Raw genomic sequence first — 24,463 nt, 5'->3', positions numbered from 1 at the left:
CAATGGGAGAGCGGGGGGTGAGCGGCACGGGACGGCCGCACAGCCCTTCCTTCTCGGGCGCGGAAAGGCGCTCCCTGCCTCCCGCTCTCCCCGCAACCAATCACGGGGAGCCCTGCCGCCTCGCCCCGCCCCTGGCGGCAAACAACCAACGGGAGGCGCCACCTCTTCAGCCGCTCGGCCAATCAGCGACCGCGCCTTAAAAAAAACATCCCAATCAGCGCGGGCCGCCTCCCGCCCGCAGCGTCCGGAGGCGAGGGTCGCTTGGGCCGCGGCCTTTGTTATGGTGCCGGGAGCGGCCGGTGCCGCCGCTGCCGTCCGCCGCCGCGCGGGGCCTGCCGGCCGGCCTGCGCCATGACCCGGCCGTTCGGCGCGGGCGTGCCGTCGCTGGGCCCCCCCGCCACCAGCTCCCGGCGCCATTTTACGCCGGCGCTCGCGGCCAGAGAGACGGGCCAAGGCGTCAGGTACGGGAGCCGAGGGGCGGCCAGGGCTGCGGGAGGTGGCTGCGGCCGCCACCCGCCGCTGTGCCCGCGCGGCGGGGCGCAGTTCGGCGTCCGCGGCGGGGAGGCGCTGGCGGCGTGTCGCTGTGCCGCCGGCGGGGAGCGCGGCCGCTGGGCGCCGCGCGCGGGGGCACGGGCTGGCGCCGTGGCCGCCAGGTGAGGCCGCGCCGAGGGGACCGGCGGTCACGGGAGCTTCACGGAGCCGGCCCCGGCTCCAGCTGCTCTATCGCGCCTAGGCTTGGCAGATGGGGGTGTGAGGCTGTCGGGGAGCACGGCGATGTGGCAGCCCCGAGGGGCAGCCGGTGCCTGGCTCATCCATGCTGGCAGCAATGGGAGTCCCAGGTCTGAGGTGCCGGCCCTTGTCTCCGTGTGGTGCTGGCGGTTTGTTGGCCAAGGCAGAAGGGGTGTAAGGGCAGGGCAAGCTGGCAGCACACAAAGAAGCTGAAGAAAATGTCAAAGTGCTGACGAATATCCTCAGCACATCATTCAAAACATGTACAGTCTCCTGTCTCACGCCTTCGGAGGTCTCTAGAGCTAGGGAGGCTTTCGAGCCTGTTGCACCAGTGAACCGTTACTGCTAACGGTGCTGAAGGATGAGGTCACTAATGAAGGCTGTGTCTGGCAATGACAGGTTTTAGACATGACCAACCCGTCTCCCAGCTAGAAATCCATATTCTGCCAAAGACTCAATTAGGTTTTTCAGCGGCTGACAATCAAAATAAGTTTTGTTCCTTGTGGTATGAAGTAACTCATAATTTTCTCTCCTAGGACAAAGTTAGTTTTCTTCCTAGTAGATGTTACAGCACTGTGTTTTTCGTTTAGTATAAGAATAATGCTAATTACACACCAATGATTTTGATTGTTACTAAGTAAGTCTTTACACTAATTCAACAATGTTTTAGCTTCTCTGTCCCTCCCAGCAAGAAGGCTGGAGGGGCACAAGAAGTTGGGAAGGGGCACAGCCAGGACGGCTGACCTAAACTGGCCATATTCCATGTGTCATGACATTGTACCTAGTGTATAAACCGGGGGGAGCTGGCAATGAAGGGTGGGTCACTGCTTGGGAGCTGGCTGAACATCAGTCTGCATGTGGTGAGCAATTGCATTGTGCATCACTTGTTTTTCTTGAGGTTTATTTCACTCTCTTGTTCTTTTCATTACTACTTTTAAATTTCAAGTATTAAGCTGCTCTTACATCCACCCTTAAGTTCTACTTGTTTTCAGTCCTTCCCATCCCACCGGGAGCAGCGAGCAGGCTGCTGGGTGGTGGTCAGGCCGTGGCTGAGGTTCATGCTGGTAGCTCCTTGTTCAGTTCACTTCTGTTCGTTTGAAGGAAAGGGAGAAGGTAAAAGTTCAGTTTCTCTTCCGTGTTGCTTCTTGCTCAAGGAAGTGAAACTGCTCTCTGTTTTGGTTTTTCTGTGGTCACCTGACCATTGTGAGGTTTTGTGTATCACTTTCTGTTCTGGGTTGTTTTGGTTTGGATGGGGCTTTTTTTTGTTATTTCTATGGTGCTCGCTCCATTTCATCAAAGATGTAGTGGCAGTTTCTAGTTTATTCTTGTGTTGTGTGGCTTTGCTTTGAGCTATTGCTAGTGTTTGCAGCACAGAGCTTTAAAACCACAGGTTTTATACAGTCAAAGATAACCACTGATACAGTTGAAAATGCTCATTGCTTTTAAAGGATGTTCAGAGGTTTGTTTTTAAACAAGAGTTTCTCCCTTCCCTTATTCATGCAGGCTCTGCCTTTAGTTTGGATACATAGAATCTTAAAGGTTGAAAGGGATCTCCAAACATCATCTAGTACTACCCCCCTGACAGAGTAGGACCTCCTAGAGTAGGTCACCTGGAAGGTTTGTTGGGTGCATCTTCTGCCTGTGTAGCTTTTTTCTTTGTCAAGTGAGATGATGTATTTATGAGGTTTGCCTTTCCTTATGTAGATGTTTCAGTGGTCTCCCTGGTGTCTCAGGTGAGATTTCCCCAAAAGTGGTGAAATGGGTTTTTTTGGTGGGGATAAGTATGTTTTGCTGAATATTCATATTTGGCTAAACCAGAGCTTTGTTGCTGTTGACAAAGAGATGTTGAATAACTGTGACTTTCCTGTCTGATAAAAAGAGTAAAATCCAGTAGTTATTGTTGCTTCATCAGTTCTTCATTCTTTTAGGGCTGATTATTTGACCTCTTATTAAAACAATAGCAGACATTCTCCTGTGAGTGGTTTTGAGCAGCTGCAGTCTCATTCACATTGAAAATTGCATGTTCTTTTTCATACATGTGAAAAGGATGTTGGAAAGCTGTGGTAGTTTGACCCTAGCTGGATGGTGCCCACCATGCTACTCTTGTCACCCCCCTCCTCACAAGTCAGGGAAGGGAGAAAATAAGACAAAATCTCATGGATTGAGATAAAAGCAGTTTAACAAAGAAATAGCAAAGCCATTGGTGTGAGAAGCAAAGCAGATGAAGATATTACTCTCTGCTTGCCATCAGCAGCACTGTCCAGCCGCTTACCAAGAAGCAGGGCTTCAGTATACGTAACGGTTGCTCTGGAAGGCAAAAGTGAATCAGAAATGCCTCCCTTTTCTTGCTTCTCTCCCCCGAGTTTGTATTGCTGAGCTAATGTCATATGGTGTGGAATATCTCCTTGGTCAACCCGGGTCAGCTGTCTTGGCCGTGGGTCCTCCCAGGATCCTGCCCACCCACAGCTACTGGTGAAGGTGTAGGACGGAATGCTGGAGGCACAGCCTTGATGCTGCAAGCAGTAGCCAAAACATTGATGTGCCATCAACACACGTGTTTAGCTAGGAACAGAAGGCACGGCACGGCACAACAAAGGGTGCTGTGGAAAACCACCACCACCCCAGACCCAATACAAAAGCCCACTGCCTTCTTGTGTTCCTCCTCGGACTGGATCCCGCAGTGTTGGCTCTGGCGGGGATAGGGTTAAGTTCCCCCGGGCGGCCGAGGGGGCGTGGCCAGGCTGCTCGCTGCCGCGTGACGTCATACGCAGCGGGTCGGCGCGGCTGCCGGCGCGCGGGAGCTGCGGGTCTGCGCTCGGGCACCGAGTAAGGCACCGGGCGTCGCTCCTTCTCCCTGTCCCTTGGCTCTCGTTTGCAACTGCGCGTTCTGGCCAGTTCTGGGCTCCCCAGCTCAAGAGGGACAGGGAACTTGGGGAGACAGTCCGGCACGGGGACACCAAGATGATCAGGGGACTGGAGCATCCTCCTTATGAGGAAAGGGAGCAGGATCTGGGGCTGTTTAAGTCTGGACAAGAGGAGACTGAGGGGGGGTGTCATTAATATTTAGAAGTATGTAAATGGTGGATGCCAGGAGTTTGGGGCATCCCTTTTTTTGATGGTATCTAGCAACAGGACAAGGGGTAATGGGATGAAGCTGGAACACAAAAAGTTCCATGTAAACATAAGGAAAAACAGTTTCTCTGTTGAGATGAGGGAGCCCTGGCACAGGCTGCCTAGGGAGGATGTGGAGTCTCCTTTCTTGGAGGTCTTCAAAACCTGACTGGACAGGTTCCTGCGTGACTTGATCTAGGTGGACCTGCTTTTGCAGGAGGGTTGGACTGGATGATCTTTGAGATCCGTTACAACTCCAGCCATTCTATGGTGATTATGAGACTGTGAAAGCACAGTTGTGAGTGGCAGGAGGATGGAGCCAGGCTCTTCTCAATTATGTCCAATGACAGGGCAAGGGGCAGTGGGTACAAGCTGGAATATAAGAAGTTCCAAAGAAACATAATGAAAAATTTCTTCACTGTTCAGGTGAGGGAGCACTGACACAGGCTGCCCAGGTGGATTCTGGAGTCTCCTCCTCTGGGAACATTCAAAACCCACCTGGACAAGTTCCTATGTGACCTACTCTAGGTGGTCCTCCTCTGACACGGAGGTTGGACTGGATGATCTTTTGAGGTCCTTTCCAACCCTTAAGATTCTGTGTGTATGGATGCTTGATTATGTTAGCTTAGAATCTGGAATAAATAAATTTTGCCTTTGTAACTACTGTTATCCAGACAGTAATGGTAGAGGTTTGTTTTGGAGGCACAAAAGGATTACAAAAGATGGAAGGAGATATTGAACAAGTCTGCACTATTTGTGCTTTCTCACACCAATGTCATGTTGGAACTTGAAGAAACACTTCCAAACAGGCATAAGTATAGTCTTGAAGTCGTTAGTGAACCTCTTTGCTGTGAGGTAGAGGATGAAGATAGCAAGTTCATAGTTCTCGATGTATTTTAATGTTCAGATTGTAAGTTACTGTGATACTGTGGTTCTACAGAATCCCCTTGTTACTCCGACAATCTTATCTGCCTGCTTTTACGCATGACGCATTTATGGCAAAATGCCTTGATTCTCTCAAGTCCCACTTATTCTTGCCAGAGACAACACCTCTGATTTAAAGCTGTGAATTACCTTGTTCATATATAAAAATGAGATGGTTGTAGGCTGTTTCTTTTGGAAGCCAGAAGATGCCTGTAGCCTAGGCTGGAAGAGAGACTACAGACATGTATTTTGTTAAGGGGCAGTGCTGGTACAGTTTCCTGCTGAGAAGCCTGGTAACAGTGCTGATAGGAATTTGCATCCCAGCCTGGCACCAGATGTGTGAAAAAAGCCACAAGGAGCTGGGACAACGTGAAGAACGCTACAGGCTTAGTTAAATTTTACAGCTTGCAATTAGAACTTTGTGGTCAGACTTGACAGCAACTAAGAATGAAGTGAAGCGGGTTTGGTCGCTGATGATGTTAAGTCTGGCTGCTTACCACTATCACACTTGACAAAAATAAATGATTACAGTAGTAACTACCAGCTCAAAATGTTGGCAGTGGAGATTGGGAAGTTGTTAACACAATCACATAAGGTACTGCTGAGGTCTCACCTAGAGTACTGGGTACAAGTGAAGTCAGTCCAGTTTAAGAAAGCTTCCTTTAAGCTGGAAGGACTTACTGGAATAGTAAAGGAAATGATTTGAGCAAGGAAACTGACAGATTGTTAACCAAACAGAGTGAAGGCTAGAAGGCAATAAGGAGGATGATTCTTTCTGTGATGTATCAGAAAGAGCTATCAGAAATAAATGACAGCATTGTAATTGTATCAATGTTTACTGTATGGGCATTTAGATATTGTTCTTTTACAAAGCTAAAGTTGTGTTTTCTCTTCAGAAACCAGTCCATTACAGAGTTCTTCAAACCAGTTTTAAACCAAGGTAAATATGTTTTTAAATGGAAGATATTTATAGGAGTTTTCATTATATGAGTGTACAGAAGTATAGTCTGATCTCATTCTGAATTGGAGCAGCAATGAGCATAGCTTACCAAATATGTCCAAAAGTACACATTTAATTTTTTTCTAATAGTTTAACCAAAAGCATTAATTTCCTGATAAACTAAATTTAGTTTTAATAAATGGAATAATAATAACTTATTATTTTATTCAATGATTGTCTCACATTTACCTGTTGTTGTTTGTAATAGCTGAAGCTGTGACACAGATCATGTGGTTCTTTGATATGAAATAGATCACATGGCATTAGCAAAACTAAACGATTAATTAAGTTTGGATTGCATGTGAGAGAGAACATTTCAAATAATACAGTCCTATAAGATTTTGGTTTTCAATAATAGTGTGAATGATTTGTCTTCTCTCTCTCAGGTCTTGGCCATAAAGACAGAACTGTGTTGTGTTCAAAAGGCAGAAAAGCTGTAAAAGAAGCAGGAATTGGACTCTCAGTTTTATATGCTGACCGTTTTGAAAACAAAATATCTTCTCCAAAGGATGTTGGAAGAAAACAGATGCCAGTTAAAACACCAAACACAAGTTCTGTGATAGATGCCTTTCGGAGAGGCATTGAGGAGGAAAAGGACAGTGTAATCATTGCGGAGAATGGCAGAGCAAGAAAGATGCTGGATTCATCATACCCGAAAGTTGTGATTAAAAAACTCTTTGCAGGGTCTCATGCCTGTTTCTTGGCCAAAGAGGATGAAACTGTCAAGTTGGAAGAGGGAAAAAATGGGGAGTGTCTGGGTGTAACAAGAGAAGCATTATCCTGTGGAAATAGTTGGGAACAGAAAACCAACTGTATGGATCTAGAAGACACTAATTCGGACTCTGACAAACGGGTTCCATCATCAGAGGCTGATGCTCAAAAAGCCTGTACTAAAAATAATGGCACTGCAAACAACACCTCTGTGTCTCAAAACCCAGGCCTTCCTAGGACTTTGCCCTGCAGTCCTACTGATCCTGAGTTCAGATTGACACTGGAAACTCTTTGCAGAGAAAGGAAAAGGAAGAAACATAGAACGAAGGAATCTAAGCCACATCCTGTAAAGCCATTCTCAGGAACAAGCATGTTGCATCAGGTGTGTTTAAAAGGGTTGATAAAGGTGCAAATCAGTGACCCATTGTGCATCTGATTTTGTTGTATTTGATTTTTATTATTCAGTTTAGGATGAGATTCTTGTTGCTGCCTTTTTCAGATGGAACAAAAGTTTATGCTCTTTTGCTGTCCCTTTGTAAATTTTAGGGCATGCTTGGGTATGCTGGATGAGAAATCTTCGTTTGAAAGCAGGGAAGATACTCTGTGCTAGATGCAAGTATGGAAGGAAATGCAACAGAAACTAACTTTAAATTGTCTTTAAAGAAAAAAAAAAAATCTGTGTCTTAAATGTCTTAGAATCTTGTGTTTTCCTACAGTGTAGCTTAGGGAACAACTGCAACATCTAACTAGCAGAAATTTGTCAAGCTAATAGCAATTCCAATTTATGAACTTAAGCCAGAGTGTTTAGACAAAAGTTGGGAATGGTCCTAGTAAGTACGTAGCATTTCATTACAGGTTGAGTTACATTCACTTATTTACCAACCAAGAAAACCCTTTAAAAGGTTGCTGGTTACTTGGGAGGAAGATCATTAGGTGTGCCTCCATCATGTGCTGTGAATGGAAAAAAAAGAGTGTTTGGCTTGTTTCCTTTTCTCCTTAGCAACCCTCCTTCTGTATTTGCTTGTCTGTCATGTTCCTAATGACTTGTTTGAGGAAAGAAAACTTGGCTATATTGCAATATAGCCCAAGGACAGAAGTGACTAATGGCCCTAAAGGTTGAGGGGACAATCTGAAGAAAAGATTTGAGCTGTAGCAAGTCTTTTGCTGAGATATTTGCAGCTATGTCTGAAGTTTCCCTTGAAATGAAGTATATTACTGTATTTTTGGGGTGTGCGGAACTAAGTGTGTGCAGGATTCCACACTTGGCTCAAGATGTCAACATCCTGTTTCTAAAAAGTGTGCTGTTAACATTTTTTCCCCCTCCATCTTTTTTTTTTAGGGAAATGGATGTCCTTTAAGAAAAATACCACATTCTGGTTCAAGGGAGACTGCCTTAGGTAGAAGCAGTACAGGTAATGTGGAATTACTTAGGCATTCAAGTTCATCATTTAGTGTCCTGTTAAATGGCTCTTTTTCCTTGAAGTCATGTTTTTCTATTTTATCTCTCAAAATAAAATCTAGTCCTGTAGAGTGAAGGTTATTTTAAATATGGCAAACTTTAGTTTAAAAGTAAATTGGGGTTTTAGTGAAAACCAGATTTTTTATAACAATTAGAAGTTGTGATTTTTTTTTATCTTAAGCCCTTAGTATTTTTAATTTCTCTTGCATTTTGGAGAATTCACATTCACTGCAGTGCTGAATAAACTTTGCCTTTAAGCTTAATCCAAAAACAGCATTCTTGTTGAGCTAAACAGTAAAGTTTAGCTGGTGTTCTTGTTGGGTTTTGTCCTTTTTAAGCACGTCGCTTTGTTATGCAATAGGTAGAACTGAATATAAAAAGCTCACAAGTAGACGCTTGAGCTAAGTCAGCAGGATGATTAAAAAGAAAGGAGATGGAAGGGAACCCAAACCAAGGAGAGTAGTCTCATGTTGTGGGTCCATCGCTGTTTAAACCTATCAGACTCTGCTGCTGTGCTTCACTTTCTTCCTGTTCTGGCACTGGGACTTGTCCAGCAGTTGGAGAAGCTGATCTGTCTGAAAATTGAGTTGGGAAGTTCTCAGCCAACATCAGCTTCATCAAGTGTCTGGGGCTGGTGTAGCTTAAGGGAGGAAGGAGAAAGGTGTGGTGAGGAAGATGGGCTCTGATGCCATAGAACCATCATCTGCAGACAAATTTCTTCACGTTCTGAATGCTTTTTTAAATGAGCACTATTCAAATTATTGCAGTATTTCCAAAATACTTTTCACACTGTTCATTATTTCTAACACTTATTATGGTTAAATTAACTTTCTTCCAGTCCCACCCCTCGACTGGACTACTATCTCTTTCCAAAGACTGATTGATTCTAATGTATAGGAAGGGTGTTCAATGGTGGCTACTGAGCTGCTTTAAAATAAAAGATTTCATTTCTTTTCCAAGTTTGTTACAAGAACAGCATAATGATACAGCATCAGCTAAATCTCGTGCTCCACTGTGTACAAGGAGAATGGAAACATTGTAGTTTCTGATTAAAATCTCAGTCATAATTGCTTAAAAACAGAAGTCAGCTTTTTAAAGGGTAAACTTATAGGTGCTTTTTCTTTCCTTTTATTTTGAAACATGGCAACAGCTGTTTACTTTTCTCTTAAACTCTTTATAGATGACCCATCTCAACCAAAAACAAAGAAGGTTTCAAAACATGAGACTTCTTCTCCAAATGCATTGAGAACATCACCTGAGATGGCCAATGGTATGTGGAAGAAGCAGTCAGTTTCTTCATGCTGCCTTAGCTCCAAGATGTCTTCTGGGCAAGCCAAAAAACCACATGTTCCTAAGAAAAGAAAACACCCTGCCATGAGTGTGAATGCAGCCGGTTCAAATCATTCTGAAGTATCAGATTTTAATGACCCTGCTTTTAATGCATCATCTGCAAAGTGCAAAAATAAGGTGTCTCCCTTTGTAAAAAATATCCTTCTGAAGTCTACTTGTGGTGATATTGTGCAGCTAAAAGAGGCTGCTGCTCTATCTAGATGCGATTCCACGCTTCCAGAGGAATACCTCAACTCAAGAGATTCAACCGAGAAAAAGAATTGCTCCTCTGGAAGTTTGTCATCTTCATGTTCTGCACAAGGCCCTGGTAAAAATAACCACATCTCTGAGGCAGATACCAAAGAGAATCAATTGCAGGTGGCTAACTCATGCTTTTTCTTGGAAAAGTCCCTTCCTATTTCTCAGGAAAAAAGTGCTGTGTTGCCTTCTCCTCACGACTTAACACAAACAAAAGGTGTGAAATCTCACCTCCAGACTGATGGCTTCTCTCAGGTATTGGATGCTAAGAAAGAGCAACGTGGGAAAAGATCAGAAAGACACCCACACAATAACACTTGCAGTGTTCAATCCAGCAATGGTTTGTCAAATACAAAAGACAAGACTTCAGAAAGTGCTTCGGATTCTTGTGCAGGGGAAGTTTGTGGGAAACTTACACTCCCAGAAGAGACTGGTACGAGCATTCCCCATACTTTGCCTTTTAAAGAAGGGTGCATGAACAGTAGTCATATGTCTGCACAGCTCTCAGGAGAGAGAAGAGGTGAAAGCACTTGTACAGACAAGTCCAAATTGAATGGAAAATCAAAAAGCAGCTTTGATAGTGAAGATGAGATATTGAAATGTAGTCTAGATGATGATGATGACGATGATGATGACATATTCATGCCACTGCAAGAAATTCTTTATTCAAGTCCCAAGCCACAGGCAGGAACTCTAGAAGAGTCTTGTCTCAACAGTTTTTCTCAGGACATGAGGACCCCATTGCTGAAGCTTCATGTAAGTGACTGAAAAACAAGGAAAACATCACATCAGCTTTGTTATGTTGTACTTTTTAATATGATTTCCCCCCGTTATTCATAATGCATGAAAACTCAGAGTTATTGGCCTGCAAAACTGGTTACTCAGCTTAAGGGTCCTGTGCTGTACAGTGCAATGTAGTCAGAGAAAGGCTTTGCGTGTTACTCTGCTAGTCCTTGGGATGGCTCGAAGATGATCTGTACAGCCAGATTCTGTTACTCTCTGTCTTTTGGTAGGGTTTAGGAGTTCTATTTTTGCTTTTGACTCCTAAAGAAAAAGGCAGGAGGTCACATTTAGAAGATGTGTGGGGTCTAATGTTTATGTTTTCCTGATCAGGTAAGATTTTTATGAGTTGAAGTTAATTAGAGGAAATTGATCTAAACATTGGGAGATCTTTGTGCTAGACTCCAGTCAGATATCCTTGTCACAGTCTGCGATTGTCAGAAATCTGTAATGAGTCCTTGATCTGTAAGCATGTTTTCTTTAAGGGTGGATTTCATGGAGATTGGAAGTATTTTAGAAAGGATTTTAAATAACTGAATGATTACTTCTGCTCACAAAGGATAGATGAAATATTTGAATCCTGGTTTGCAGGATATTATAAGGATGAATTGTTCTGTGCTTTCAAAAGTTAGTCTATTTTTTCAGTAACAGCTTGTCAAAGAAGTTGTGATTTTTAAGTTTTATTGTAATGTTTTAAGTAGGAAGATCCTTCAGTAGGGCTTAGTGTGGCACTCCTGACAAAGTTGGTACAGGTTGGAAATGGCCTGCATCTAAATGAAGAGGTTTTGTACCAAGTCTGCCTGGGTTGAAGGTAATTTTCTTCGTAAGAACTGTGTGGTGCTGCATGTTTTGGACAAAAACAGTGTTGCTAAGAGACCAGTCTTCTGGCTATTGAGGGTCAGGATTTTCACAGCACCAAGGCTTTAACTTCTTCCCACTCTTGCCCCTACAGTGAATAGGGCAAAAAGCTGGGAGGGAGCAGAGCCTGGACAGCTGACCCCAGCTGACCATAGGGATATATTCCATGGCACAGTGTCACACTCAGCTATTCAAACCAAGCTGGGGGAGTTGATCTGGCATGTAGCCATTACTTGGAGTCCAGCTGGGCATCCTTCTGCTTGTGGGAGGTGCTGAGCTGATTGCCTTTTTATTTCCCCTGCTCTTAGTCCTTCTTCCCTCACGTGGCAAACTGTCTTTATCACAATACATGAGTTTTCTTGCTTTTTCTCTTCTTATTCACTCCCTGCACCATAGGGTAGGAAAAGGAACAAGCTGCTGGCTGGGTCAGCCCACTGCCATTTTCTACAGTAGAAAACAAACAGAGTACCTGCATAAATACTCTCATACTCTCTCTTCTCCCCTCCCATTTTTAAGTCTTTACACTGGTTTATTTATTGACTGAGTTACTGTCTCTGTAGGCAGATGTTGAACAGACATAATTATTTAATCTGTCTTTAAAACTCATTATGCAGGCACGTTACAGATCGGGCTTTTGAGGTTGTACACATATTCCTCAATCTTAATTAACATATCTATGTAATTAAAGGTTAAGACTGATAAACAGGTGCAGCCTAGATCAAACGTTTGTGTATGTAACCACAACATTTGGCCTTGCCTCTTTCTGCATGGTCAAGTAAGACAAAACAGTTATGAATTGTCACAAAATTTCCGTGGGCATGGTTTTTCCATATACTAGTCCCCAGTCAGAGTGTTATGCTCCCATTAAATTATATTCCCATAGAATGAAGGGGCTTACAGGAAGAAGCTTTGTCACTGTTAAGAGGCTTGCAATTTAAGAAGGTAGTGTCAGAAAGGCAGTGCTTAATTTGGGTTTGAATTTTGATAGGAAGGTTTGTTTTGTCTTAGCAAACCTGGTGCTTTGCCCTCTGGGGACTCATGAAAGTAACAAAGAGATATTGGATCACTTTTTGAGTTTCTTGTCTTATACACAAGAATGGGGATTCTTGGGGTCTCAGTGGATGATAATGATAGAAGTGTGAGGTAAAAGGCTTCTGACGCTAATGCTTTTTGTGAAGGTTGGCTGGAGGTCAGCCTCAGGCAGAGCAGCAGAGACTTGCATTGCTGTTCAGATCTACTGTGAAGCACAGTTGTTTCTAAATTAATCACTGAGCTAGATTTGACCATTATATAAAACTGTCAAAGGACTGCAAAACCTGAACTGTCACTCTTCCTAGCTTTTCGGGGTCTCCTTTGAGTTTTTACCTTCAGGTAAAGTATCATTACAATTGGAAAAGGTTTCTGGTTTTATGAAGTTTGTGTATTACTCAGTGAGTTGATAGCTTGTGGTATTCTTAAAAATTTCTTACTATTTCATTTACAGCTTTCTAAGCCTCCTGTTGTTAGCCAGGTGTCATATGTGAACAGCTTAGAAAATCTCTTGAAGGAGAAAGAAGAATCTAAAAGGTTTGTTTTTTAAAGCTGCTTTGAAAAATTTGGGATAATATTATAGAAGTTCAAACTTACCTCATGTTCCCAAAACTGAGGGAGTTGGGGTAGCAGCAAGCTAAGCTTTGTCTGCTGATACCACCAACATGCATCTGATGGGGCCTACAAGTACAGCTGAACTGTAAGAGCTGAGTGACAGGCTCTTTCTGAGCAGTGATGAGTAATCTGTGATACATCTGTCTACCCTTCAAGAGCCAGGCTAGATTTACTGATGCCTTTGTTCTAGGTCACTGAGCCAGCTAGCAGCTGCTGGTCAGGCACAAAATAGAACTATTTCCGTAGACGAACTGTACTTGTTTCTCCAAAGGCATTTGTAGCTCAGATTTGGTTTCTAAACTGTTGTAGACCATTGGTATCTGACTAGTTACACAGTTTACTGAACAGAACTAATGAGTGTTCTTGCAAGGGACCTTCTGGGTAGAAAGTGTAGTGTATCTATACTAAAGGTAAATGGTGGTGGTGGATATATATGTGAGATTAAGTGTTTTGATTAAAGAATCTGACCCTAGTTACTGTAGGCTGTGGAGTAGTGAATGCTTCTGTAACTGATACTTTAACACAGAAAGTACAGTGTGACTTCAAAAAAAAAAAGATAAAAAATAATAATTTGACCAGAAGACTGAAAGTTTGTGCAAATATCTATCAGAAGTTGGTTACAGGTGTTTGTCTCTCACAAGCTAGTGATTGGTTGTACTCTTGGAAGTTCATTAGGTTTTGGGAAACATCCACTTTCTATCCTGCAATGGGAAGATGCTTGTTTTTTACCCAGATGCAATGTCTCACATGCTTTTGCCATGTCTGATTGGCCGCTGGCTCCTGGTTTCACGGTCAGAGCTGAAGTTTTGTTGTCTCCTGTTGTAAATACTCAATGGTAATGATATGTTCTGCTGCTACTGTTATTCCAGGGTAGATGAACTAGAAAAACGGTTACAGGAAGACATGAAAGAAAGGGAAACTGATTCTTCAGATGGAGATGATGAGGATAATAGCAGCAGAGATGAAGATCTCTCAGAAGAACACAGGTCCTTCCAACTCCAAAACCAATTAAATTTAGTTCTTCACTTTTCTAGCCTTTTTCTAATCTCTCTTTCCATCAGTTGTTATTAATATGCTTAATGTGAAATATTTTTTTACATCTAGTAGGATTGAGTGGATTTTTTTGGACATTACTGTATTTTAACAGTTCAGCTTTTGTATAAGGCTGATGTGTTCATCTGAAAATGTCTGATACAGTAGATAACCTCTCAATGTTTCAATTCATAAAAGCCATTTTGAATTTTACAGGGCATTTATAAAGAGATTTTCAGTAGTAGCTCATGCCATACCTGACTATCACCCTGGAGAAGAGATATTTGATTTATCAACCTCTGGGAAAATCTTCAATCAACATGACCTTGACTTGAGGAATTTTCAATTCATCCCTCGAAATCCTATAGAAAAGCTCCTTCTCAGGTAAGAATATCCTCCTCATTCTGTTGTGTTTACTTGTAAAACTTTCTTCAGTGTTAGCAATTTTGAAGATAAAATAGTACCTTTGCATGCACATGAGCTCTGTCTCACTGAGTTGAGTAGGCAAGACTGTGACTTCCTTTCCATGGAATTCTTTCCAGGTTAGCTTTGCAGAACAGTGTATTGTTTCTTGAAGCTTCCTTCTTCCCTCCTCTGTAGTTCTGGAGAAAACATCTTGAATGAGACATAAGATAAAAAAAACAGTGGTTCTGAAGACCTCTTCTGTGTTTCTGCTGTTGGCCTGTCACTGGTAATCTGGCCAGTATGTGGGAGAAATGCAGAAGTGAAATGTTACACTAAACAAAAACTTAACTGTCCCAAGATAGAAAGAAGGACCTTTGTGGTGAATCGATTTGTGACCTTGTAACGTTGCACTTTATCTTCTCAAAGACTTCTATGTTTTCATTCTGAATGAACCTGGGACTTAAGCAATCCTAATGAGAATTGCAGAAAGTCATGATTTTTTGCCATCTGTTAGATTCATTACTGAGATGGCAGTGAATCTGTGCGTAGATAAACAACTGTTCCGTAACTCATGGGAATTTGTATTTTATGTTTGTGAGGTTGTCCAGCTGCAAATAAATTCTGGCTTAACACTACAAATGTAAATTCTAAAAAATTCTGATTATTTCAGTTGGCATTTCATTCCAAGTTTGCATCAGTGAAACTGAGAGAATTCATTTAATCTTAAAGGATGTCACATCTAGATGTGCCATTGTGGGTGTGGAGGAGGAGGAGACTGGCTTCTCGTCTCTTGAAGTGCTGTTTGTGTTCTCCTTCTTTTGGCTTCAGGCCTGTTTGAATATGTTTTGAAGATCACAAGGATATAAGCTTCGAAAGTGTTGTGTAAATCAGTGACTGGAGGAATGAGAATTAAGCAGCTCATGCCTTGCAGAAGGCAGTTAAGATTTGATTGCTTATACATGCTGCCTGGTTGGCACAACTGGCATGTACTGGTTGTCCAGCTGACACATGTCTTCCTAGCCACATCCTCACTCAGACAGAGGGTATATGGAGAAGTTAATACACATCCCTCACCACAGCTACCTGGCTTAGTAGATGCTGGGAATAGAGAAAACTAAAGAAGGTTATATGGGAAACTGAATATCAGTAGTTCAACTGAGTGACATACTTGACTTTCTAAAGAAGACTAAAACTAAGGTATTTCTGTAGTAAAAATAACATATTTTCTGTTCTTCCAACAGCTACTTTTTGCACCTCAGATTTGAACAGTGAGATTAGACTGTTTGATTTTAATTGCATTAGTTTGCCTCTAGACTCTTCCTTTAAAAGACTATTTTAAAATTTCAAACAGGTTTTCATGTTCTTCTGTAAGTGTTGGTAAAGGTCACTGGGCAGTAAAATATCTTATTCAGTTGTCTCACTGAGCACAGCAGCCTGACTGTGTAAACAAACTTAATTGTTCCTACTATGATAGTGTAAGTCAATGCTTGAAGCTGTTATTTGCTAATAACAGAAGTGTTTCCAAATTATGTAGTATGGCATTCTGGAGAAAGACATAGTTGCTCTAAATAACAAATAAAGTTTAATTACTAGAGTATTTTGTATAGGTGAGACCATAAGGAAAACATCTGGTGTGAACATTCAGGTCTTTGTTTGCTGTTGATGCTAATCTGAGGGGTGGGGAGGATCTTTTCACTTTTGGGAAAGTGCTGATTCACCCACTAATTGATTCTTCTCTTCTCTCCCCACCTCTTTGTCTTACAGTTCTGGAGTAACACAGCAGCTTTCTTTAGCAATTAATGGTTTTCTAAGTTCTGCTTACACTTGTATCTTGTGTCCCATACCAATACTGAAGTGGCTTTTCCAGGTAAGACTGCGCTATTTATGCAGTTATACTCTGTCCAGGTATAAAAATCTTCCTGGAAGCCAGTTGTAGCAGGAATAACCAGAACAAGGTTGGGAATCTGCTGTGTTAGGTTAACAACTTCTAAATGAGCAAAATCTTTCTTTCTGGGTTCTGATTTGTTCTCCAGTCTGAAATACTTTGACTGTTACTAGGGATAAAACACTAGGGTCACTTTTTCTCCACGCTTTCTGAGTGACTGCAAAGCTACTTGTCCCTGTCCATCTTCACATGTGTGGCTGCCTTTGCAAGGGGAGCGGTACACGCTAGGTGAGAAGAAACTTCAGGACATAGTAGTGTAGGCCAAAGCACACAAGCAAATGTTAATCTTATTTTCTTCCACCTTTAAAACAAAACTAACAAAATACATGTAAAAGTATAGGCAAAAGTACCATTACTACATCTGTCACTTTCTCAATCATCAGAGATACCTGCATTATTGGAGAAAAGAAAATGTGTTTGTTCTCTGCTTTCTACATGTCTGTGGTGCTGTCTAAATCCTCAGGAATTTGTTTTCTATTTCTCAAGAAATGCCCCTCTCCAGTCTTCATTCTGGTATTATTTACCACATTCTAACTGTGCCTGAAGCAAGAAAGTAAGCCAGACCACCTGGGAAATTGCAGCTTTGGTCTGTCGACTGGCTTTCTACTTTTGCCTAAAGGGAAATATTCTGTTCCTCTATGTCCTTCCCTCCAGTCAGTAAAAAAAATACCTTCCACCCCTTCTGTGAGTCCTGGTCTTCCTGTAATAAGGAAGCAGTGTGAGCCAATTCAGCCCACTTAAAGAGCAGGAAACCATCCAGCACTTCAGGGAGAAAGAGTAGATTTTTTTTCCTGGGCTGGTGAAGTCGTCCAGGAAACCTGAACTTTACTTCATAGTCATGTTTTTGTAGTTAAGAGTTCTACAAAATACTAATTCATTGTTTCAGTGTAGTGTTACACATGTTCAACTTGCCCGTGACTGGAAAAGATTGTATTTGACTCTGCCCCAGCTCCTGATGAAGGACATCAGTTCTGTTAGAGATGCAAATAGATTCCAAAGGGATACATGATGCTTTCCATTCTTTTAACCATCAGTACCTCTTTATGAACTAACCAATTAATTGTGGGCTTACAGCATTCTGGTTTTGCAGAGAATTAATTTCACAGTATTTCAAGTAGTGCACAGGTGCTATGAATAATATTCACAATATCCTGTTCTCCTTGGTATGTATCTTGCTTTAGAGGCTTTGAGGTTGGTGAGGGTTTTTTTGTTACTGTTTCTTATTTTACTAAAGAGTTTGGGGTTTGTTTCTTTCTCTTTTTTTAATTGAAACTGATGTCATCATGCAACTTGGTGCTTGACATGTAGCTTCTTTTCTCACTGCAGTTGATATCTGTTCATCCTGACTACTGTGTTTCCACCCAGATTTTAGACAGATTGATGGACATAACACTAAAAAACGGTGAGTATTTGAGGGATGGAAAACTGACCACCTGAATGAAGGCATTTCATTTCCCTTTTATTAAGTACAGAAAGGTACTGGGGAGCAGATAAAAGGCACTGGCTGTGTTCTGTGATGCTGGCAGGAATTTAGGTTCTTCTGTTACTTATGTAATGCACAAATGCTAGGAGTTGGTCTGCACTGAGTATGTGCAAGCTGTGCCACAGGATGTGGTCCTGGCATGTATTTGCAAAGTAGTGCATCTGGTGCAGAGCCTTTTAAACTCCCTTCTGTTATTTCACAAATAAAATTGACCCAAATGTGAGCTCCAGTCTGCTCAAAAGTTTACCCTCTTCTCCATCTTTTACTTTTGAAGATGCAGGTGTACATTTCATAGCTTAAGGCCCCTGAGGTGTTTTTCACATAATCATACCCAGTATGTAGCACTATATAGTTTATTTTCCAGATAAATGGCCAAAGTGAAAAGAACCATATACCTGCAAAAACACACTTTCAAGGATCTGCTTCAGCCCATACTGCTCCTCATATCTTGTGTGTTTTGCCTTCCTTCATCTGTACCCTCAAATGCTTGTACACAAGTTCCTTTCTGTGTTCTCTGTGTCATCACTTTATTCAGATCCATCAAAAGTCACTAATTCATTTAAGCCTTCCAGTCACACTGGTAAAATGACGTGGTTCTTCTGAAGTACTTCTGAAAGTATGTCCAAATTGTACCCCATATTTTCATTCTTGTTTGAAATCAGACTAAGCTGATGGGAGAGAGAAGGTAACCTCCTTTATTTTTTGTTTGGCTGGCATCAAGCTTGATTCTGAATGAGCATTCAAAGAATTAAGGCTAGGAAGATCCTAACAGATCTCTAACTTGGAGCAGGATGAAATAGGCTACATTTGCTCTTGGGAAGTTGGCTAACCACCTTAAAATTTAAAAGCAGAGTCTTTAAACCATTCTGAGACACTCTGTTTCAGTGCTTTTCTAAGGATGCATCTTTCTTGGACTTTTTTTGTTTGTTTTTATTTGTTTTTACTGGATTGAACATTTCAAATCTGAACCTGCAGTGTCTTGAATGTGTATAGATATAGATATATAGATATATATATATATATATATATATATATGGAGAGAGAGAGAGTATATAATGTTCTATTATTTTTTTTACAAACTTAGTTCTAAGACCCCAAATAGACCCAGTTCAGAATTCTAGTGACTCCTGTCACTGCTTGGAAAACACTGTGTCTAGTTTCATGTTATTGTGCTAGTTTAGTGTCCTACAGACATTCCTCTACACAGTTTGCAGACTTTCAAGACTTACAGCCCTTTTTGCAATGAGCACAGCTTCTTATTTCTATCAAATAAATTAATTCCTTCTGTTTAGCACTTCTGTTCTAGAAGTCTTACCTGTTTTCAGATCTTATTTAGATCCACTTCCAGTCCCACAATAACACCTTCTTAGCTGAACAGTGATTTGTATGTTCTCTTAAAAGTAAGTACTGCCTCCTTGCTTATTCTGCTGTTTGTCATGGAAAGGGAAAATGGGTGGCACTTTAAAGTAATTCACCTGTTCCATAGGGAAGGTGTTTTTCTAGCATAAGGAGGTGTTAGACTACACTTTTTTTTTATTCCCCTCCTCATTCTGAAAATAAGCATATTGTTCAGTGTACCAGCTCTTCTGAGCTGAGAGCTGCTAGAATCGATGCAGCCTGCTGAGCTTATTTGTTTCCCTTAAAAGGAACTAATGCTAAGACTAAATTAAAAACTAATCCATTCCATGTCTTTTACTTGTAGCTTCCATCAGTGATGAACAGTCTAAACCATGGATTCCTTCACTAGCTGATGTCTCAGCTGTTTTTGTCAATATGGGTGTCTCGTTTAGATCTCTCTTTCCATTGCAGCATCTTCAGCCCAACTTTAACGAATGTGATATTTTGTAAGTGTTCTTCTTTTGATATTTATTGCTTAGATCCTGTGAAAGCAAGCCTTGTGCTTAGAATGTAGAAGATTGTCCTTTATTTCCCCTCCCTTCCATCAAGCCATACTCTTCAATTGTCCTTTGTCCTGCACCTTCTTAATGGAGATTTGCACTAATTGTTGCCTAAATGGCTGATGAGAATTGTAATTGGTTACAAGTTGAGGGAGATGTGTCTGTTTTGTAACTGAGGATCATTTTTATTTCAAGGCATTTTTAAAACTGCAGGGTTTGGGATTGTTTTTATTCTTCAGTTTAATGCAAATATGGCTTTGGGGGATTTTTAACTGTTGATTTTTTTTTTCTCAAATTAGGGTCTCTTTTATTAGAAATCAGATGCAAGAAACACCAAATAAACAACAGCCAAAGGGAGACCCAACCTCTGCCTGTCCAGCCTTCTCCAGTCTACCAGAAACTAATTTAATTAATGTCATTAAGGTAAGAAAATTCCAGTTAGTATGCAAGGGGTCAGGTGGGATGTGTGGATTTTTGGGGGGCAGAAAATGAGGGTGGGGTTGGGTTGTTGCTTTATTTTGGGGTTGTGAGGGTTTTTTATCAAATCCTGGTGTCTTGAATCTTGGGCATGTTTTGTGAGTAGATGCTTTACATTCAGCAGAGACCATTATAGGCTTGTTGGAAACTTCACTTTCCTGATTTCCATTGGCTTCACTCACAGCTCCACAGCTCTTCTGCCTCCCTTTTCTAGCTGTGGCACTTCTACATGAGGGAGCAAAAACATTTGTTGAAGAAAGAGTTGCTGTTGAGTGGTGTGTTTTATGCTGCCTAAATGTGTTAGTGCAGCTCTTGGAGATTTGTGATCATAGCAGCACAAGGTGAATGAGGTGGCAGCTCATCAGGTGGAGCTGTGACTGCCTCTTCTGTGGCAGTGAGCTGTTAGATGTGTCATGTGTCCCATGAGACCACAGGCCTAATTGGGGCACACTTCACAGGCTAATTCTCTTGGATTAAAGATTGTGTGGTTAAAATACTGACTATAAAACTGGTTTCAGAGTTCTTTTTGAAAGTATTTGAATCCTGCTAACATCAATTCTAAAGAAGTCAATCGGAGGTTAACTATAACATCACTTAGTTCAAGAGGAAGCACTCAGAGCATCTCCACTAGAGATGGAATACACATCTCTTCATTAATTTGTGTTCCCATTTACACACACATGCCATATTATAAGTAACCCATGTGATAGTACTTGGGTGGTGGAAAAATATCTCTTGATTTATGTGTTCAGTGTTAGGAGTGCAGTTACTGGGAGATGTTAGTACACAAGTGTTGAAAGAACAGCGTGTCATTTGAGGTGCCTTTTAATGTAATGATGGAAAACTTAAGTTCTCATCTAAAGTAAGCTAAAACAATTCCAGGTTTTAATGACTATTCTTTGTTTTTAAAGTTCCTAGGTTTCTGTACAACAGTATTTCAGGGTGGATATACTGATCAAGAAATATTGCTGCTGCTTCTGCTGCTATTTAAAATAAGCTTGGAGAAACAGTTAAAGCAAATTCCTTTGATAGATTTTCAGTGCCTTTTCATAAAGCTTCTGATAAGTATAGAAGACTGGGATACAAAGGTAACTTACTAAATAGTTTTCTTATACTAGGTTTCTGAAACTTAATTTTCAAGAAACTTCTGTGTGGAAGTTTTCTTTTTTTGTTGGTATCAGAAAAGTACTGCATGAAAATGTAACACAACTTGGATTTGTGTGAGATTCAAGTGGTGGGTGGGTATACTGAGAGGATTTTTGTTGCATGATATTACTCTTGCCTGTTCTCCTCTGCAAGGAGACTGTTGTATTGAACTTTATCTTACATTTACTAAAATAACTGTGTGTTTAAAATGTGTCTCTGAAAGAATGGAGAAGAGATTGCATTGAGCTAATAAAATGTCATTAAGAGCAATCTGCAACATTAAGAGCAACTACCCTGCTGCATTTAGCAGACTTAACTAAGGTGCAATGCAGAAGTATCTTTATGCACATCATCTCTTATGACATCTCTTTACATTCATGCTTGTGCATTATTTCTAGGGAGTAGATGTTTATCCTTTGCAGATAAAACAAATGCCCGCTGTATCCCCACTTCAGTGTTGTGATTGTTGTTATTACTGTTTTAAAGATGCCCGAGCTCTGCTTGGCAGTGAGTGAACTCTCCAGTCATCACCACAATCTCCTGTGGCTAGTTCAGCTGGTGCCTAGCTGGATAATCCGTGGACGGTAATGACACTGTAATGTCAGAGAGATGTAGGGTCAGCAGCTAATTTATTTGTGGTGGTAATTGCTGGCTCAAAGTCTGTTAAATGCAATAGGTACTAAATGGGGCTTTAAAAACAAAAAGTATTTGAGTTTTCTTGTATGTCACAGAGGTATAGACAATTGTTGGTGTTTGTATGTTGCCTCTGCAGTGGAAAGTGTTATTTTACATTTTATGTGTAGTTTTTCCAGCTGTGGACTTCCTGATACCCTCTAGTAAAGAAAAACTTGCAACTTCAGACTCTGACATCCACCACCTATTCTAATTCTTGTCTGAAGGGGCAAAAATGACATTTTCTTTGGATGATTCATTTCTACTTTTAAGTGTCAATCTGAGTTCTGTATCTTTGAAATTAATAAACTGTAACATATCTGAGGAAGGAGAGTTAATTGGGTGCTCAGTTTCAGGCTTGGAGGCAAATACCTAGCAGTGTTTACTTGTGCAGAAGAAAAGCTGCAATGAGATAAGGGTCCTTACATTTTACTATCTTCTTTACTAGTTTAATAGCACTTATATTCAGAAGATGCAATTTAATAGCTGTAGTGAAATTTCTATCTAGGGAAGCCAGGCAGAGCCAAATATGCTTTGTAGAAACAATCTGGACTTAAGTTCTCTGGGAAGTAAATATTTGTAATTGCTTTTCAGGGAAGTAAGAAGACGACTCAGCCTAGTGCTAATTTCAAAGCTGCTTAAAAAGCAGGTAGAAATACCTGATGACAGTGACAAGCAGGTACTGCATATGTGTGTTGTATGTGTATAGCTGGAACATATCTATTATTGTTTGTGTTTTAATACTGTAAGCCTCTTCTTAAAAACCTTGCAAAATCATAGAATGGTAGGGGTTGGAAGGGACTTTTAGAGATCATCTAGTCCAAACCCCTGCAGAAGCAGGGTCACCTAGATCAGGTCACATAGGAACGTGTCGAGGTGGGTCTTGAAGCCCTCCAAGGAAGGAGACTCCACACCCCCTCTGGGCAGCCTGTGCCAGGGCTCCCTCACCTCAACAGTGAAATAGTTTTTTCTTATGTTTAAATGGAACTTTTTGTGTTCCAGCTTGTGCCCATTACCCCTTGTCCTATCACTACATAGAAGAGAAAAAAGGGATGCCCCAATCTCCTGACATCCACCATTTAGATATTTGTAAATATTAATGAGGTTCTCCCTCAGTCTTCTCCTCTCCTGACTAAACAGCCCCAGTTCCTGCAGCCTTTCCTCATAAGGAAGATAATCCGGTCCCCTGGTCATCTTTGTGTCTCTGCGCTGGCTTCTCTTCAGCAGTTCTCTGTCCCTCTTGAGCTGGAGAGCCCAGAACTGGATACAGTACTCCAGATGAGGCCTCACCAGGGCCTTCATGTTCTGCAGCTTCTAAGTGCAATATGTTTATGTGCCTAAGTAATCTGATTTGGACATTGTAATCTTTAGACACTTCTTTCAGTCTTGCTCTGGGTTGATGTGGAGCCACTCCTTGTTTTTGTAGGGTTGATCTTTTATTGAGGCAATGTACAAACACTTCAGTTTGTGAATAGTTAAAAAGTACCCAAAGCATGAAACTTGTATTTTAATTACACATCCCACACTTAAGTTCTTGTCTTAGTGAACAAGTAATATTGTCATTGTACCCGTTTTCCAATTCTATTGCCAGTAAACCAGGCCAATTTGTTAATGTTTCTATTTGTAGATGTGTCTTCTGCATCAGTTTCTTGTGTACATGAAACCTTCTAATCTACTGAAGAAGATGAGAGAAGGACTGGAGCAGCAGAATGCTGATGGAGACCACCTTCACACAGAATTAGAACAGGAGGTATGTAGCTGAGAGTGCTCTTGTGCATTTGTCTTTTTATGCATCTTTTACAATTTGGAGAATGTTTCTTTTAAATTCTGTGAAGAGAGAACAGTTCTGTACATGAAACTGTACATACACTTTTGTTGTTGTTCATCTGTGTAATTAAAACATTACTCATGTTCAGTTTTGATTATTGTCATGGAGGAAGGAAAGAAGCAGCACAGGGATTAGGCTGGTTTAGAAACATGGGAACTGTCAGATTTTCTGAATGGCAAGGTCATATCTTGAGTCATTGTCTTCTGTAATTAGAGGACCATTCTCCCTCCTTTCTGATGTAGTCAGTGGAAACCATTTCATGCTAAGCCAGACCTTCACCTGCAGGCTTCAGATATCGATTTATCACTCTTTTATGAATCTTTTCTCGTGAACAAGTATTAGAAGGATTCAGTATTTCCATCCATCCAAAAACTGAACATTGGTCGGTTGTTTGAGTCTGTCATGGAATCTCTTGCAATGGTCTGTTCTCGATGTACATGGTGAGACAATAAAAGCCAACTGCTGAATTAATTTTCAGTAATTAAAACTACAGAAAGTTTTATATTAAGCAGCATAATACTGTTTTTAAATGTTTTTGATATGACAACTGTGTAGACATCCTTGTCCATAGATCTGGATGTTGGAGGAATCATTCCAGAAAGCAAAAATAGTGCTGTACCTAGATGTGAAGAGGTATCATTGTGCTTTGACTGCTAAAGCTCTTCTCATTTCTCTCCAGGCATACTACCTAATCTACATCCTCCTCCATCTAGTCAGTGAAGCCAGTTTCTTTGATGTTGTAAATTCTAATCAAAGGGTAAGTAACTGCAGTGG

At 41.3% G+C, this 24,463-nt stretch overlaps 1 protein-coding gene across 1 annotated transcript in view; it reads left to right on the top strand.

Annotated features, from left to right (window-relative positions):
- The first annotated feature begins 244 nt into the window (after positions 1-244).
- SLF2 (SMC5-SMC6 complex localization factor 2) overlaps positions 245-24,463 on the top strand; it is a 31,142-nt gene continuing 6,923 nt past the window's right edge. The window contains exons 1-17 of the mRNA XM_062001571.1: positions 245-461; positions 5,661-5,704; positions 6,151-6,857; positions 7,815-7,887; positions 9,115-10,277; positions 12,643-12,725; positions 13,673-13,789; positions 14,052-14,219; positions 16,005-16,107; positions 17,512-17,587; positions 19,371-19,512; positions 19,866-19,989; positions 20,955-21,131; positions 21,676-21,773; positions 22,456-22,540; positions 23,489-23,611; positions 24,369-24,446. Coding sequence (XP_061857555.1) covers positions 352-461; positions 5,661-5,704; positions 6,151-6,857; positions 7,815-7,887; positions 9,115-10,277; positions 12,643-12,725; positions 13,673-13,789; positions 14,052-14,219; positions 16,005-16,107; positions 17,512-17,587; positions 19,371-19,512; positions 19,866-19,989; positions 20,955-21,131; positions 21,676-21,773; positions 22,456-22,540; positions 23,489-23,611; positions 24,369-24,446 — 3,471 coding nt within the window. The 5' untranslated portion in view covers positions 245-351. The remainder of the gene's footprint in view (positions 462-5,660; positions 5,705-6,150; positions 6,858-7,814; positions 7,888-9,114; positions 10,278-12,642; positions 12,726-13,672; positions 13,790-14,051; positions 14,220-16,004; positions 16,108-17,511; positions 17,588-19,370; positions 19,513-19,865; positions 19,990-20,954; positions 21,132-21,675; positions 21,774-22,455; positions 22,541-23,488; positions 23,612-24,368; positions 24,447-24,463) is intronic.

Source organism: Colius striatus, chromosome 8 (assembly GCF_028858725.1).
Source record: "Colius striatus isolate bColStr4 chromosome 8, bColStr4.1.hap1, whole genome shotgun sequence".
Classification (NCBI taxonomy): domain Eukaryota; kingdom Metazoa; phylum Chordata; class Aves; order Coliiformes; family Coliidae; genus Colius; species Colius striatus.
This window is presented reverse-complemented; position numbering and strand designations above follow the sequence as displayed.